The sequence below is a fragment of the Lampetra fluviatilis genome, chromosome 3, assembly GCF_964198595.1.
Source record: "Lampetra fluviatilis chromosome 3, kcLamFluv1.1, whole genome shotgun sequence".
NCBI classification, from domain to species: Eukaryota; Metazoa; Chordata; class Hyperoartia; order Petromyzontiformes; family Petromyzontidae; genus Lampetra; species Lampetra fluviatilis.
In genome coordinates, this window is record NC_136277.1 from 5,283,065 (window position 1) to 5,300,585 (window position 17,521).

Below are 17,521 nucleotides of genomic sequence, written 5' to 3' on the forward strand. Positions count from 1 at the left end.
CTAACTGTGGCAGCACTAACCATGCCAATACACACCTTGTGTGTTAGTCATCACTGTGTTTCAGTACTTACACTGCATCAGTACTCACCGTGTGTCCGTAGTCGGTGTGTGTCAGTATCCTCCCTGTGTGTCTGTACTGATTGTGTCAATACTAACTGTGTCAGTACTCTTACCCGTGTCACCACTGTGTGTAAGTGCTCACTTTGTTTGTACTCACTGTGTATCAGTACCCGCTGTATATGTCAGTATTCACTGTGTCAGTGTTTTAATTGTGTACCGGTCCTCACTCTGTGTTAGTACTCTCACTGTGTAACTCGACTGTGTCAGTCCTCACCTTGTGTGTTAGTCCTCACTGTGTTTTAGTCCTTACACTGCGTCAGTACTCACACTCTGTGTCTGTACTGACTGTGTCCGTACTAACTTTATGTCAGCACTCTCACGGTGCAGGTGTGGTATGTTCACGGGAATCCCCGGTGCGGGTTGCGGTACTCACTCAGATCTGGGGACATTTGAACATAATTCAGCACGTTTGCCACGCTCCACTCCATGGGTTTCTGCAGGGAGTCCGGGACGTTGGAGGCGTCCGGCGAGATGGACGTCAGCATCTTCATGAATAGCTCTGAGAGACGACGCGAGTCATCAGGTAACAACTGAACATCAGACACAGTACTCATGTCTGTATGATGTAAAACATTACACAGGGTCGTGTGTTTTAACAATTAACATATTTGATGTGTCTGTACACATTAGTTTTGTTGTGCAATAAATTAAGTCTCTACATCAGCAAATGGTTGCCTTCGGTTAATGTTCCTCATAAGAGCGTTTACATCTTGTGAAGATGAGCAGAAACAACAGCAACAGGAACTTGCCTCATGTGCACGTGTGCTATCGACCACGTGACGCTAGCACGACTGTCCATGGCTCTGTACAGAGAAACTGCAGCCCCTGTGCTGACACAGGGGCTCGTGGCTGCGTTGCACTCGGGCAAGTTCACTTTTCTCTCGCGCCCTCCTGGCTTTATTTCTCCCCACCGTCTCCTGCATTGTATGCATGTTGAAATTATTTCGCACAGTACGTAGCCAACCGTACTAACATTGCACGGCAGCGATATCCTGCACCAATGGGCAAGGAAGCAGAATCCAGAGTGCAATTGGGGTCACCAATCTCAAACCATGGACCACCTCGTACATCACTGCCAGCTTCGATCATTCACTGGAGGCATTTCAGATGTTCCCCCAGGCTACTTATGAAGCCACCCACTGGCTTACCAGAAAAAAGGCTCTCAGCTCACACTGTGCCTGGTCCACATAGCTCTCTGTGTACCCGGTGTGAGGAGAGGCAGCGACACTGCAGAGCTAATGCAGGGAGAGTGGGAATGGGGGAGGGGTCTCGGCATAGCCACGGATATGCTATTAGGCCTGATTCATGAGCTGAGAGAGCGATTCTCACACAGCGCATCGCCAAGTGGTGAATGTGTCACAGCAAACAACACCGGCACAGCACACACAGCCTGAGTCTGGGTGGGGCACATGAGGGGGCAGCTCCTACAGCACTGGGCTTCTCAAGGTCATGGAGGAACTGGTTCAGACACCACTGAAATGATCCCTAATGTATCACGTGTCCCATAGGGTTCTGTGTCATCCAAGAGATAAGCTCAGGGGCAGCGAGGAGCAGGAGATGCTCATTCTCCTCCTGCTCTGTGTGAGGATCGACTCTTGGGCTGCCATCTACATCCTCTGTGCTCTGTGATAACGAACCTAAACTGTCACACCCAATATGTATCTCATAACAAGACAAACACTTTCTACAAATCTCGGACCTTTGCCCAACGGAATCTCTGAGCAGCTCTTGGTGCTGAGAATCAGACGCTGGGTGAGAGTCACAGCTCGCCCAGCATGGAACCTTGAAGCACCGAGGCTGCAGTGAGGAGCAGCGCGGCTCTCGCCCGCAGCTCCTGCAGGCCGAGCGCTGGGTCGGGCAGCTCGGTTCCCTAACCAGGGTAGCGTGGCCCTGCTGCTTAACAGTGGCACTGAGGTGCTGGGACCACACATGTCCCAGTAACTGGAGGCTTGTGGACAGCAGTGCGCACAGCCAGGTCCATCAGGGGGATGGAGAGTTTATTGTTGCAGTGCAATCGCTGTGCCGTGTAGTGAAAAGCAGCACCCACCTGCACCCCCCTCCTTGTGGAAGGCTCTTGCGAGGGCGAGGCGCTCTTCCACGTTGTAATTATCATAGAGGCCTAACATCCTCAGCAGGGTTGGAACGGTGGAATTGTCAAACCTAGAAAACAAGGGGTACGGTTAAGGATTGGAGTTACTTGGATTTTAAATCCAACAGAATGCTGATATACAAATGTAATTGATAGAAATATCATTACTATTCATGCATAATGTATTATATTTGCTTTACTCTTTGGTTCTTTCGGTAAAGTCACGTAAGTGACTTTACGTGACTTTACCGAAAGAACCAAAGAGTATGGATTCCTGCAGTCACGAAAGCTTCAAATCAAGATTATATTTGCTTTATGTATTTGTAGATTGATGTGTTAGATCATGAACTATTCGATCTGCCCACATGATATGTGAATGTTCAATTAAAAGTCTACCGTCAGACTGTAAAACCAAATTTGATGTAAAGAAGACTTAAGTTACCTGAAATACAATTCATGTAACTAGTAGGAAGTGTTATGTTTATTATTATGCTTGTTTTCCTCGGAAGCCTCACTGAGTCTCATGATTATTGTACAGGAGGGTCCTGCCAAGTTTTCACAACAGGGAGCGATGACTGCTGTAATTATTTAAATTTTGGCAGAGTTGGACCTTAACGCCGGCACACAGCGGCCTGCTCTTACAAATGACACCACAAGAGCTTTATCATTCGCCGTGCAGCAGGGGGCGTGTGTCTCGACGGTGAATGCACCACAATAGTAACTGGGGTAGGCGCTGATATCGAACCGTGCGCTCGGCGGCAAGTGGCAGCACTACTCGACTACTAAACTGAGCAATGAGATAATTTTTCAGAGACGACCTGGTCACACATGATAGTGCATCAAAGTGCCTAATCATCATACATGGGAATTTACAGTGACAGCAAAATAATAAAAATATACGTTTCTAAATGTGGAGGGGAAAACCGGAGGATCCGCAGAAAAATCCATGTGACCACAAGAATCATATGCGAGCTCCAAATATACAGGCATCAGGGTCGGGATCGAACCCACTAGGGGCCATCCATAAATGACGTCACGCACCTGAGTGGGGGGGGGTCAGACATTTGTGACGATGTGTGACGAGGGAGGGAGTTGAGAAATGTGACGTCACATCAAAATGCGCAACTTTAAATAAATATAGACAACACGTTCTACTTAATTTAATAGACCTTTAATAAATGTTTTCTCCCACAACATCAGAGTGCAGCGCCACATTAAATACGCACTACAATGACAATAGTTTAAAGCGATTTGAAGCATGTTTTATTTTTTTTGGGGGGGCAGAGCTTTGTGGCGTCATATTTGAGGGGGGGTCTGACTTTTTGTGATGCCGTGTGACGAAGGGGGGGGGGGTAAAAAATCGTCCAAAATCGCGTAACATCATTTATGGACGGCCCCCTACCTCCTGCGTACCAGACGGCCGCATCACCACGGGGCGACGCAGGGTTGCTATGAGGAACCCCTACTCGCCCAGCGCAGTAGGGGTTCTATCACAGTCTGTATCCCAATGCCTCCCCCATGTCTCCCACTGTGTTTTCCACATGTATCCACGTCTTTGACTGTGTCCCCTTGCCCCTGTCAGTCTCTCTCAAAGTCCCTTTATTTCTCATGTCCACACTTCTCTGTCTGTGTCTATTGTGTCCCCTGTGTCTCCTCCAGCCTTTGCACTGAGAGAAGTCGTTTGGGATTCAAGTATCAGCTGCACTCCTCACTGTGACCAGTGAATCGGGATAACATCGCCTCCTTGTCTTTAGTTAAAACGTAACGCAGTAGAAAACCCGATTGCGGGTGAGGAGACGTCCCTCTCACCTGGAGAGCTTCTTGATGTCGTCCAGTAGAATCTGCAGCTGCCCCGTCTTCTTCTTGAATCTCTCGTCTGTCACAGCAGCAGCAGCACAACCCAGATTACTGGTGTCGCACTCGAGTCCGTTGACTCAAGCTAGATTACTGACATCACTTGGTGGAAATTCCACATTCCCATGCCAGATGCTATACAACAGCAAGACAACTTGCTTCCTGATAAACAGTACTCATTACCCACCCCAGGGAGAGAGTGGGTCGAGTCATCCCCTAATGAAGATTTTAACTCGCAACCTTCCGACTGCGAAGTGGCGTTCTCTTCCACAGCACCAACTGCCAATCCCCGTGCTTAAGGGACTGAGGGTCCCAGCCAGGCTCCAGCTACAAGACTCGAGGTGTACAGATCGGGGCCCTGAGAGCTCAACACGACGGCCGCTGCTGTAACGCGAACAGAGAGCGGAGTCGCTCTGCGGCGCCCCCCACAGTACAGGACGCCGCACCCCCACGTGCGGTGGCCGCGCCCTCCCCACGGCTCCCGGTGGAGCCACCACCACACGCTGCGTCGCGCCGGGACGCGGGAGCCGCAGGGAGAGCAGCGCGAGCACAACCCCCCCTGAGCCTGCGAGCAGCGCCCCGCACGCATTCTAGTGAGCAGTGGCTCAAACATACATGGACTTTGGGTATAAGTGAATTAAAATCTAATATGTAGTAAGAATAACGTGATGCGATATATTAAAATTTACACCATTGGACTCATGGCTCCTTGTACAGAAGACCATGTCTGTGTCTAGATTTGTACCTAAGGGCCATGCGTGTACACAGGGCTGTGTGCTCAGGCCATGCGTGTACACAAGCTATTCACACACAGCGTGTAGAGGGTAGAGCCAGGGGGCTGTGGTAAGGAGGCTGAGCCCCGTGACCCCATGACCCAGGTGCTGAGGTCACGGCTCGTGTGGCCCCGGGTCCCGGCTCCTGCACGAACCTGTAGCCATGGCTCCACGTGCTCAGCTCGCAGCGTCACCTTCAACGGTGGAACCACTCCCTCCTCACAACGCTGTAGAAACAGAGGGAGATAAGTGAGGAAGGAACAGCTGTGGGAATAGAGGGCATTCAGTGAGGGAGGAACAGCTGTGGGAACAGAGAGGGAGATCAGTGAGGGGGAACAACTGTGGGAATAGAGACAGAGGTCAGTGAGTAAAAGCTGTGGGAACAGAGAGGGAGATCGGTTAGAGAGGAAGAGCTGTGGCAACAGAAGCGTGAACATTTATTCATAACAGTGATTATTAAAGTCACCGTGAAGAGTTTGAATTATCGCAGGGAGTTGTGGGTCATGATCTTCCACAACGGCGCAGCATGAGCTGTATGACGTTTCTAGGCAACACGAATGATGAGCAAATCCCTGAAAGTGCTTGGATACCAGTGATGAGCATGCAAGCAGTGACAGCTGTCATTGCCATTGTCACGGTTATGCACAATCCATATCAGCTGTGGATCACAGCAAAATAAACAGGTGGAGCTGTGGCAGAGCGGTTAGGACAGTGCGATGTAAACCTGACGGCCAACATCAGTGGTGATATCTGAACCAGTCCTAGACCTACACACACCCGACACCCTCTCCCCCACTTCACCAATTCCCACTGACCAGCCTGGTGAAGTATGGCCAAACATCCCTCTTGATCCGACGTGGCATGGGAAGGCCTTCACCCAGCAGTAGATTGCAAAGGGATGTCATTTATTATTTTTTAAGTTCATGAACCCAGCACGGGGTTTAGTGGTAGACAAGTATAACCCGTAAAAACAAAGTTTTTCACTATAAATCCTTTATATGCGTGGCGGCTAGAGTCCTCTTGTCCTCTGGCTTGAGATGGCTGCCACCTATGGGTCAGATGATTGCATTGCACCATTAAGCAATTGGTAATTAAATATAATATTTTTGTCCTAAAAAGTGTAAAATTTTGGAAAAAAAATTTCACGAACATTAATTGTCACGCACAACGAGTCTGTGTGGAAAATGTCAGCTCGATTGGATCACGGGAAGTGGGTTAAAAAACGACCGAAAGATTTGCACGGTCGTAAGCAAGCAAGCAAACTTAATATAAAGGATTTAAAAAGAGAGAATATCTCACCCATCAACCACTGGACTCAGCAGGACTACTTTACCTCAGTTGCATTCACTTAGCCAAGGCCAGTCCTGCCAAGGTTTGCCTCCACCGAGTCCCATCAGCAGGGTGTGGCCAATAAACAAACGCCACTGGGTCACCTGATGGAGAGACATCCACCATCTCCGTGGGGATGCAGCGGCTGTGGCCGTGCTATGCCCTGGCGAGTAGCGGGGGATGATGCGACTGAAGCAGTTAGCAGGTGGGGGCTTAGTTTATTCACTCAGCTAAACCCTGGCCCGGGTTCACCTGCACTGAGTCTCATCAGCAGGGTGTGCTCCACAAAGCCAATGCCGGGTACCGAGTGCGAGTGATCGTCAGTGGAGTTCACTCGCAGCGGGGCCGGCTCCCGAGTGGCGTCAGCTTCTCAAACTCCCCTCGCAGCAGGGGGCACTCGACAGAGGTGGAACTCGGCCAATGGTGCTCCGAGACGCGGCTCTATGGTGGCCACGCTCAGTGCTGTCGACATCGCCGCACTCGCGGTGACTGCGAGAGCCGCCGCGTGAATCCGCGGTGCCGCCTCCATTCCTCGGCGACCCCGAGGCCACGCTCAGCACGGGGGGGACTGCGTTCCCCCCTTACTGAGCGCGGTGGCAGCAGCCGGGATCTCCCGGGGATTCCTGGGAGTCCGGAACGGGCCTTCCGACCTCGCATACGGCCCTACGCGGTGCGCTGCGGTTCTTTGTTTGTGTTGTGAATAAGACACTCACCACTGCTGTGTTTACTTCATCTGTTATTGGAGTCACGGTTCATCTAAAGCATAATTGAAACTGGTAGCACCTGCTACCCACGTGGCATCTCAGTGGTTCACTTGAGGCTGGGATCAGGGCTGGGTTTAGAATGAGAGGCCAGACTGTGGTTGGGGTCGGTGACACCGATCGTCCCCCGGGGTGGATGTCTCTGTCAGCTATCAACTCATTCAATATTCGAGTCTGACTATGAAGTTCCATCCCCCCTCCAACCAGGATCCAGGGCCCAGCTCCCAGCAGTGACCCCTTCACTCCTCATGGCAGAGAAACTTTGGCATGAACTTTCACAGTCCAGCCCCTTCCCCAAGACTCCATCCGCTCCTCCCACACCCAACCAATATGCCTCCCATCACAGCTCATCAACTCACTCAACACTGCCTCCCCTTACCAACCCAGGTTTACCCCTCACCTCTGCAAACCAACAGCATGAACAGTCCTACCAGCACCATCTCTCCCAGATGCCGAACCCAACAGGGCTCACGCTAAGTGGCACTGGCTCTAAGTTGGAGGTTTCTGTTACAATGGAGTGTAAATGTGAATAGAATGTCACAGAAGCGGAGTCTGGCGATGCCATCGAACCGCACTACTCATGACCGGACCTCCCTGCATCGATCGTTGAAGCCTAGCAGTTTGAGCCGTGTTCGTACTTGAGGTGAATACCTCGGGAATACCAGGTGCCAATCCCATTCCAGTGATTCATATCCATCAATCACTACCTGACCTCTTCCCAATCAACTGCAGACCATATAGTGAAGGCCAAATCCATACTTGTATAAGATGTATTATTATTACATGAAAGCTCAAGTGATTTGTCTGCTCGACTGGGCATCGAGGTGGCTCTCATATCCCGTGTATATCACTTAGCCAGTGTTGAAAATGTCACGGTAGTATAATGGGGGCGAGTCTATCCAGAGGACAACCACTGTTTGACTTCCCCACAAAGTGGTACTCATTTTATAGACACCAGACGGATGATGAACTCGCAGCCTCCCGACTGCGAGCCATGCACTCTCCCGCTGGGCCACTTGGCCGACTACGCTATCATCAAGACAACGTGAGCATAATTGCTAGTCACCATTAAAGTATTGCCGATAAACTGAAGATTATCACAGAGTTTAGTTGGTTTCTCTGTTGTTGAGACACAGGAATGGTGCTGTACGGTGTGAGCCCACGTGCATGTGCAATGTGAGGCACATTCCCCAAGGCAAATGCTTCTTAAATTAAAATGTTAAACAAAACTGTCACTTTAGATCGTAGACCCTGCTATAGAAACAAGGAATTTCCCACACCGACTCAAATGACCAATAGACCTGATCCACAGACATCACTCATTTGGACATCAGAGACGCCACACTCCCTTGGCCATCCACAGCATGGTTATACCAGTGCAGTGTTCTAGCACCATGGCTACCACATCAGCCACCCGGTGCTGCCTCACAACTCGGAGGCACAGAGGCTGCTGCTGTGTTCGACAGCTCAGCTTCGACATTCGCCCGATAATTTCTGCGTTGAGCTCGGCAAGAGAAGTGTGGAGTGGGTGGCGGAGTGGCCGAGAGGGAACTCTGCTGAGGCCGCGCAGCCCCGAGGGCGGAGTGCTCCCCGTGCTGGGGCCCACAGAGGCTCGCATGGCACGGGGCCTGCGGGGCTATGACGTGACCAGGACTGCGTGGTAGTACAGCAAGTAGGTTGCTGCCCTGCACTGTCTAGGGATGCTGAGTGGTAGCCCCTCGTATGCGAGGTGATACCCCCCAAGTTGTCCGGTTGCTCCCTCACGCGTGAACGCTCCGTCAGAAATTTACCAAACATCCCCAGCAGGACCCTCGTTACACGAGTTGTGCCTCTGTGATTGTGTCTTGAATACGAGACAATCACCATTACACTTAACTACACCCCTAGACACACACCCATTGTATATTATTAAACGTACAACGTCCATAATGAAATGCACCCAATGACAACGCTGTGGCGTGTCGCACCGCACGGAGCAAGCCCCTCAGAGTGTCTGCAGGCAGCGCGAGACGGGGTCCGGGTTGGGGACGACCCCGGCCTGAGCATCGTCAGCCCCGCAGTCTCAGAGGCCGCGGTTCGATTCCTGCACTGCTCGCTCGTTTGTGTCAGCGTAGTCGCTTTAAGATGGTTCTTGTTCATGTTTTTGTTTGTTGCGGTTGCACCCGAATCAAGAGCCGAATGGCTCACAGGGCTATACCTAATAAACTGAAAAACTGAAAAAACTGAAAGGAATGACCGAATCACGCGGTCGGCTCTCGAGTGGACGTGAAAGACCCAGCCCTGACGCCATTCGAGATATGACATTACAGCACTCCTGTGAGTATGACATTACAGCACTCCTGTGAGTATTACAGTGATCTCGTCTAAATCACCACAATTGTAAAACAGCCCCTATACCTAATCACAGACACCCCCAGGTATCACTTACTAAACACAGCAAGAGTCTCACTGGATAAATAAAGGCCACAAGGTTAACAATCGCGACACAGTTAGAACTGAGTCGGCACTGTCAGCAGTTTTGACCACCTAATGACCACCCATAGGCTATGAGCCACATCCCTGTGTTGATGAAAAGGCTGATAGACATCGCCCTGGCGATTTGTCCGATCGTTGCGACGGAGAGAAAAGCAAGAGGACGAGGCGCGTTCTCTAGCTAGGGAGCGAGCGCGGAGCCCGGACAGAGCGAGACGCCTCCATGTGGCGCGGAGACGAAGCCACTCGCGACGCTGTCGCTGCCGCTCTACACAGACGCTGCTGCTGCCGCTCTACACAGGCGCTGCTCCTGCTGCCGCTCTACACAGGCGCTGCTGCCGCTGCCGCTCTACACAGGCGCTGCTGCTGCTCTACACAGGTGCTGCTGCTGCTCTACACTACAAATACGCTGCTGCTGCCGCTCTACACAGGTGCTGCTGCCGCTCTACACAGGTGCTGCTGCCGCTCTACACAGGTGCTGCTGCCGCTCTACACAGGTGCTGCTGCCGCTCTACACAGGCGCTGCTGCCGCTGCCGCTCTACACAGGCGCTGCTGCTGCTCTACACAGGTGCTGCTGCTGCTCTACACTACAAATACGCTGCTGCTGCCGCTCTACACAGGTGCTGCTGCCGCTCTACACAGGTGCTGCTGCCGCTCTACACAGGTGCTGCTGCCGCTCTACACAGGTGCTGCTGCCGCTCTACAAAGGCGCTGCTGCTGCTGCTCTACACAGGCGCTGCTGCCGCTGCCGCTCTACACAGGCGCTGCTGCCGCTGCCGCTCTACACAGGTGCTGCTGCTGCCGCTCTACACAGACGCTGCTGCTGCCGCTCTACACAGGCGCTGCTGCTGCCGCTCTACACAGGCGCTGCTGCTGCCGCTCTACACAGGCGCTGCTGCCGCTGCCGCTCTACACAGGCGCTGCTGCCGCTGCCGCTCTACACAGGCGCTGCTGCTGCTCTACACAGGTGCTGCTGCTGCTCTACAAATACGCTGCTGCTGCCGCTCTACACAGGTGCTGCTGCCGCTCTACACAGGTGCTGCTGCCGCTCTACACAGGTGCTGCTGCCGCTCTACAAAGGCGCTGCTGCCGCCACTCTACACAGGCGCAGCAGCAGCACCCAGCGAGGAGGGGCTGGAGACCAGTGCCTGGCTCGCGGTCACTTCACGCGAACCACTTCCCTGTGCCTGCTGCTCGCACACCGCTGAGTCACCGTGGTGGTGGTGGTGGCATAGGCGGTAGTGAGCATAGTGGAGAAGTGGGACTCACACATCCACGGGGACCCACCCAGTCGGGGTCAGGGTTACGTACTGTATGTAGTGTGGTTCTACATTAAGTAAGGCGGCTTAGAGATGGAGATACGGAGAGAGACGGGGTTAGAGACAGTTAGGGTGATAGATGGCGTGATGGTCAGGGTTAGAGACAGGACAGAGTTAGGGTGAGAGATGCGTGATGGTCAGGGTTAGAGACAGAGTTAGGGTGATAGATGGCGTGATGGTCAGGGTTAGAGACAGAGTTAGGGTGAGAGATGGCGTGCTGGTCAGGGTTAGACACAGAGTTATGGTCAGGGTTAGACACAGATGTTATACTACTGAGTTAGGGTTTGATACGAGTCAGGGCTGTGTGTACAGTAGTAAGAGTCACAAAACACAAATATTTACATCTGCGGACAAAGAATTTAACTCATCATGCACTGCCCCAGCTCGTCCTGCTCTCTGAGCCCTCCCGTCTCTCACCTGGCATCAGTGTTGACTTCGACATCACCACGAGAATAACAACGAGCGAGTAATCACCGATACCAGTCTGTGAGAGAGAGGTACTGGTTCTGTGAGAGAGGTAGTGGAGCTCTTCCTGCCCCAACGATTCAGGCGGATATCTCAAAGTCGCGCAGCGCACAAGCCGTCACCGGGTTTGACGATTCGGTCAACCCCGACCTGGGACTACTCAGAGCTCTCTCACCTCTCTCAGCAGCAGCAGCGGCTCCTGCTGCTCCTGTCCCGGCCTCTGCAGGCGACGCAGCGATGAGCTCAGTGCGGGCGACTCTCTCCTGAGCTCTGGCTCGCTCTCCGCTTCTACCCTCGCCTCGTCCTCCTCCTCCTCACCAGCTCCTCACTGCTGAGTGAGCGTCTCTCGCCCAGTGATGCGGGAGGTGCGAGTGGGGTGGGGAGTTTCACTTCGTTTGGCTCCCTGCCAGGGGCTTTCCAGGCTGGCCACGTGGTCTGGTGGTGTTTGTGCAGTGAAGGGCCATTGCCCGAAACGTCGCCTATTATACATTTTATTTTAAGGAAGCATCATTGACGAAGTTGTTGGGTTTGATGATGGATGTGTTTACACTGTGTGGTGTATGGTACATGGTGTGTGTAGTGATGATGGCTGTATTGACACTGCGCAGTGCAGGATGTTTTATATTTTAGCAGCAGTTACATGTTTGTACAGAGATGACATCGATGCTCATTAGGGTTGTAAGTGCATTGAATAATTCCTCAATTTTTCAAATAATTACTTTCATTTTGAAATTGATGTCTTGAGATTTTTTTTTTATTAAGAATACTGTAATGTGCACCTCAAGTTTGTGTGGATCACATTTCGGGTTCCCTGTTACTGATTGGGTTTGCTTCGGTAAATTACAAAAAATTGTTCGTAAAAGGATGCAGTCACGTTTTTATTCACGTTTTGAACCGGTTCCCTGTTGATGTAACATATCGAGCAAGTACCGCTGCTCGCTGTTTGCATCACGACCTGTGTCTGCGTACCCGTGATTGTGTAGCTAACAATTGTGCCGCATTGGGACGCTCTCAAAGTTCCGTTCACATTCTCCAGAATGAGAGAGGCAAACGAAGACAAGTCAAAGTGAACGACTTCAACTGTCTCTCGTCTCAACAAGCACGGTGTGGCGCTCATCTTCATTGGTGGCTCTGAGTCAGCAGTGTAAATTCGTGAACCCGTTCAACACAGAGGCTGGGTGCCCACTGGCATGCTCACTCTGCTGACCCGCCCATACTGGACATGTGTGAGAAAGAGCTTCAAAGCTCATCGGATTCCTCCACTCTAAATACAGATTCTGATTCTGACTTTACAACACCACGACTGGAGTGAGGGTCAAAGTAACGCGTTCCGTACAGTGCCCGGATACGGAACCCAAGCACGCAGGTAAAGTTCGGGGCTTTCCGACAGTGGCGATGTCGTTCGCTCGCCGGTTCCTGAGACGCTCGGCACACAGAGCCGCCCTGCAGCCCAACCACACCCAGCACCGTGCGTGTGGGCATGGTCCCTGTGTACCTGTGTACAGGTGTGTGGGTACAGATACACAGTGAAGCTGCATGATCTCCCTTATGTACCTGTGTACAGGTGATTAGGTACAGATACACAGTGAAGCTGCATGATCTCCCTTATGTACCTCTGTACAGGTGTGTGGGTACAGATACACAGTGTAATTAATTGAAGACTGGTAGCACCAACTGCCCACGTGTCATCTCAGTAGTTCAGATGAGGCTGGGATCAGATCCGGGTTTGTTGTTGGGGTCAGTGACACAGATCGTCTCCCTTGTGTCCCAGGCCCTTCCTCAAGTCTCCATCTGCTCCTGCCTGACCCAAGACCGATATTCCTCCCTTCACAGCCCATCAACTCACTCAACGCTGCCTCTTGTTACCAACCCAGGTTTACCCCTCAGCTCTACCAACCATCAGCAAGCACAGCCCTACCAGCACTCTCTCTCCCTCCCCCAGATGCCCAACCCAATTATGCCCCACTAAAAGCAGCAATCACTGGGTTTAAGGTGGACATTTCTGTTACAATGGAGTGTAAACAAATTAACCCGTAAAAACAAAGTTTTTCACTATAAATCCTTTATATGCGTGGCGGCTAGAGTCCTCTCGTCCTCTGGCTTGAGATGGCTGCCACCTATGGGTCAGATCAATGCCTGCCACCATTAAGCAATTGGTAATTAAATATAAAAAAAATATCCTAAAAAGTGTAAAATTTGGTAAAATTTTTTTCACGAAAATACATTGTCACGCACAACGAGTCTGTGTGCAAAATGTCAGCTCGATGGGTCATGGGAAGTGGGTTAAAAAACGACCGAAAGATTTGCACGGTCGTAAGCAAGCAAGCAAGTGAACTTAATATAAAGGATTTAAAAATAGCACCACGATGGCTAACTAACTCGCCTGGTATACAGGAAGTCGTGGTTTTGCCTGTATATTTGAGGTTCTCCCCATGGTCGTGTGGATTTTTCTCTGGGTCCAAATACTCAAAAAATGCGTTTCGCGTATTTGGCTGCTATAAATTTCGACATGATGATAATCCACTCAGTTGAGCTTTAATAATGTATGGCTAGGTCGCTTCTGAAAAAAAAGCTATAGAGCTCATTGGGCTATACCCTGTAAAATATAAATTGTTTAGTGTAGTAAACGTGAATGGAATAACTACAATAAGCAATGAGTGTGTGCATTAGTTTAACACGTAGGCTTTCACGACCAATATTATTCATGATAAACATTTTTGGGTTAAATCGCGTTATTTATAAATGTGTCGTAACCCTCCACCACCTGACACGGCCAATCAGCAAAAAAGTGTCACGTTGACAAAAGACAAATAGTTCACTACTTTAGCCCACCGGTGTGTTGAAGAGTGAATCCACAACATAAAAAAAAACATATTGAGTACGATGTTTCGCTGGTAATTACATCCAGCATCATCGGGCAATTCGCCAGAATGGTGCATTACATTGAACTCGACATAGGAGGCTTAATTAACCAATCATAATGCACACGTTTTGAGTGAACGCTGGCACCGTGTTCTCGCTACAGAAACGCGGTCTGGCGACTGCCATCGAACCACACCACCCATGTCCGGACCTCCCTGCATCGTTTGTCGTAGTCAGTCAGAGTTCATCCTGGTTCCTACTTTGGGTGAATACTTGGGGATACCATGTGTTGTAGGCTTGATCTGTAAACTGTCCAGGAGATGGCAGTACAGACATTAATTATTGGATCTATCTGTGCAGATTTTTTTAGTGGAACCTCCTTATATTCAAGCAATTACTCCGAGTCTTAGAGTTTATTTTCCCCACGTGCCAAACACCGTTGAAGGGAATGCACCAAATATCTCCTGGCATCCCAATGCCAATCACATTCCAATTTTTCATATCCATAAATCACTACCTACCCAAATTTAATGGGTTACGTTCCTGGTACGAGTAAACAGGGGGGGGGATGGTAAATGTTGAATAACAATTTCTGCAATAAATAATACGTAACAATGTGTTACCTTTGATGACGGTAATTTTATGACGATAATTTGCCCACGATGGAGGTGGTGGTGATGAATTCAGTAGGATGACTCCTCTGGAGATGCCGGTGTTTAGTAACAATGCACAGTTATCATTTGGGGAGCGCTAGCAGCAACGATTTTCCTAATTGCATTCGCGTTCTATTTACTGGACCTCACAGTCGACTCGCTTGTACCAACATGTACAAACCAGTCCACTGGATGTATGAAGTAAAAATGCACAGCAGCGAGTTGTTCAGAGCGGGATCTCTGTGAGAACGAGGACGAAGCGGGCAGCCGAGGAGGCGAGCCGAACTTTCCCAGACAGTTTCAGATGTCACCTCCCTGGTGTCGGTGGTCTGGCACGTTCACTCGCGGACACTGGAGTCGGGCGGGTCGCGAAGAGGGAATTAGTTTACAATGATTCACTCGCGAATATGCGAAACTCGTGAATCCAGAATTCACGCAAAGCGAGGGTTTACCGTACTTTAACATACTTTACGATTATTAACAGTAAACTCAAGTGATTTCCTGCTCAACTGAGCATTGACGCGGTTCTTATCTCCTGTTTACAACCCTGAGCCAGTGACGGAAATTCCGCATTGGTATGGACGGGGCCGCGTCTGCCCCACCAAGTGGAGCCCACGCGCCCCGAGGGCGCCGCTGCCGCTTCCGTTCCCCACTGATGCGGCCACCGCGCGCCCCGCGCTGCGCCGCCCTCGGGGCTGCGGGGGCCGCGCGGCTCCTCCCTGGGAGGCGCGCGGCCTCAGCAGAGTTCCCTCTCGGCCACTCCGACGCCCACTCCACGCTCCTCTTGCCGAGCTCACCGCAGGCGCGACCACCCCAGCGTGGTCTACTCTCGCGTGGACGTTAAAGACCCAACCCTGACGTTATGAGAGAGGAAACCATCGCAGCGAACCTCTCAGGGTTACAACGACCTCGTCTAAATCACCACACTTGTACAACAGCCTCCATACCTAACTACAGACACCCCCAGGTCTCTCTTACTAAACACAGCAAGAGTCTCATTGGATAAATAAAGGCCACAGGGTTAACAATCGCGACAGTTATAACTGAGTCGGCACTGTCAGCAGTTTTGACCACATAATGACCACCCATAGGCCATGAGCCAGATCCCCGTGTTGATGAAAAGGCTGAGAGACATCGCCCTGGCGATTTGTCTGATCGTTGGCGACGGAGAGAGAAGCGAGAGGACGAGGCGCGTTCTCTCGCACGGGAGCGAGCGCGGAGCCCGGCCAGAGCGAGCCGCCCGCCTGTGGCGCGGAGACGAAGCACTGCCCCAGCTCGTCCTGCTCTCCGAGCCCTCCCGTCTCTCACCTGGCTTCAGTGTTGACTTCGACATCACCACGAGAATAGCAACGAGCGAGTAATCACCAGAGGTGGGACAAAGTCATTGTTATGCAAGTCCAAGTCGAGTCGCAAGTCATCAAATTCATGACTCGAGTCTGACTCGAGTCCAAGTCACATGACTCGAGTCCACATCAGTAATCACCGATACGAGGCTGTGAGAGAGGTACTGGTTGTGCGAGGTACTGGTTGAGAGATGCGTTACCTTCCCGAAAGTCAACGCTAAGATTGCCAGTGGAGCTCTTCCTGCCCCAACGATTCAGGCGCAAATCTCAAAGTCGCGCAGCGCACAAGCGGTCACCGGGTTTGACGATTCGGTCAACCCCGACCTGGGACGACTCAGAACTCTCTCACCTCTCTCAGCAGCAGCAGCAGCGGCTCCTGCTGCTCCTGTCCCGGCGTCTGCAGGCGACGCAGCGATGAGCTCAGTGCGGGCGACTCTCTCCTGAGCTCTGGCTCGCTCTCCGCTTGTATCCTCACCACTGAGTGAGCCTCTCTCGCCCAGTGAGGCGGGGAGGTGCGAGGGGGGCGGGGAGTTTCACTTCGCTTGGCTCCCTGCCAGGGGCTTTCCAGGCTGGGACGCGGGGCGGGGACAGCACCCGGGCTGGCCACGTGGTCTGGTGGTGTTTGTGCAGTGAAGGGATATTGCCCGAAACGTCGCCTGTTATATATTTTATTTTTAAGGAAGCATCATTGACGAAGTTGTTGGGTTTGATGATGGGTGTGTTTACACCGTGTGGTGTATGGTACATGGCGTGTGTAGTGTGGTGTGATGCTGAGTGTGTTTACACTGTGTGGTGTTTGGTACATGGTGTGTGTAGTGATGATGGGGGTGTTTACACTGTGTGGTGTATAGTACATGGTGTGTGGAGTGATGATGGGTGTGTTTACACTGTGTGGTGTATTGTACATGGTGTGTCGTGTGGAGTGATGATGGCTGTGTTAACACTGCGCAGTGCGGGATGTTTTATATTTTAGCAGCAGTTACATGTTTGTACATCGAGATGACATCGATGCTCATTAGGGATCATCCAGTGTAAGGGTTGTGAGTGCATTTAATAACTCCTCAAATTTTCAAATAATTACTTTTACTTTGAAATTGGTAAATGTCTTTCGAGATTATTTTTTTAAAATAAAGAATACTGTAATGTGCAGCTCAAGTTTGTGTGGATCACACTTCGGGTTCGCTGTTACTGATTGGGTTTGCTTCGGTAAATTACAAAAAATTGTTCGTAAAAGGATGCAGTCACGTTTTAATTCACGTTTTGAACGGGTTCCCTGTTGATGTAACATATGGAGCAAGTACCGATGCTCGCTGTTTGCATCACGACCTGTGTCTGCGTACCCGTGATAGTGTAGCTAACAATTGTGCCGCATAGGGACGCTCTCAAAGTTCCGTTCACATTCTGAGAGAGGCAAACTAAGACAAGTCAAAGTGAACGACTTCAACTGTCTCTCGTCTCAACCAGCACGGTGTGGCGCTCA

The 17,521-nt window shown here is 51.1% G+C and overlaps 1 protein-coding gene across 1 annotated transcript; it reads right to left on the reverse strand.

Annotated features, from left to right (window-relative positions):
* Positions 1 to 458: 458 nt before the first annotated feature.
* Positions 459 to 16,622, reverse strand: LOC144948047 (uncharacterized). The gene is made up of 5 exons (XM_078877478.1): positions 16,391 to 16,622; positions 4,992 to 5,063; positions 4,019 to 4,085; positions 2,168 to 2,280; positions 459 to 619 (listed from the first exon to the last, which is right to left on the reverse strand). Exons 2-5 carry the CDS (start codon positions 4,999 to 5,001, stop codon positions 459 to 461), a joined length of 351 nt encoding a protein of 116 aa, XP_078733604.1. The 5' UTR covers positions 5,002 to 5,063; positions 16,391 to 16,622.
* Between the last annotated feature and the right edge of the window lie 899 nt (positions 16,623 to 17,521).

What these genes read in the sequence shown, in the direction of transcription:
- LOC144948047 (XM_078877478.1), bottom strand. An exon ending in GACATCAAGAAGCTCTCCAG is followed by an intron (nt 2,281 to 4,018) that starts GTGAGAGGGACG and finishes CTTGTTTTCTAG; the next exon opens with GTTTGACAATTCCACCGTTC. An exon ending in CCACAAGGAGGGGGGTGCAG is followed by an intron (nt 620 to 2,167) that starts GTGGGTGCTGCT and finishes GTCGTCTCTCAG; the next exon opens with AGCTATTCATGAAGATGCTG.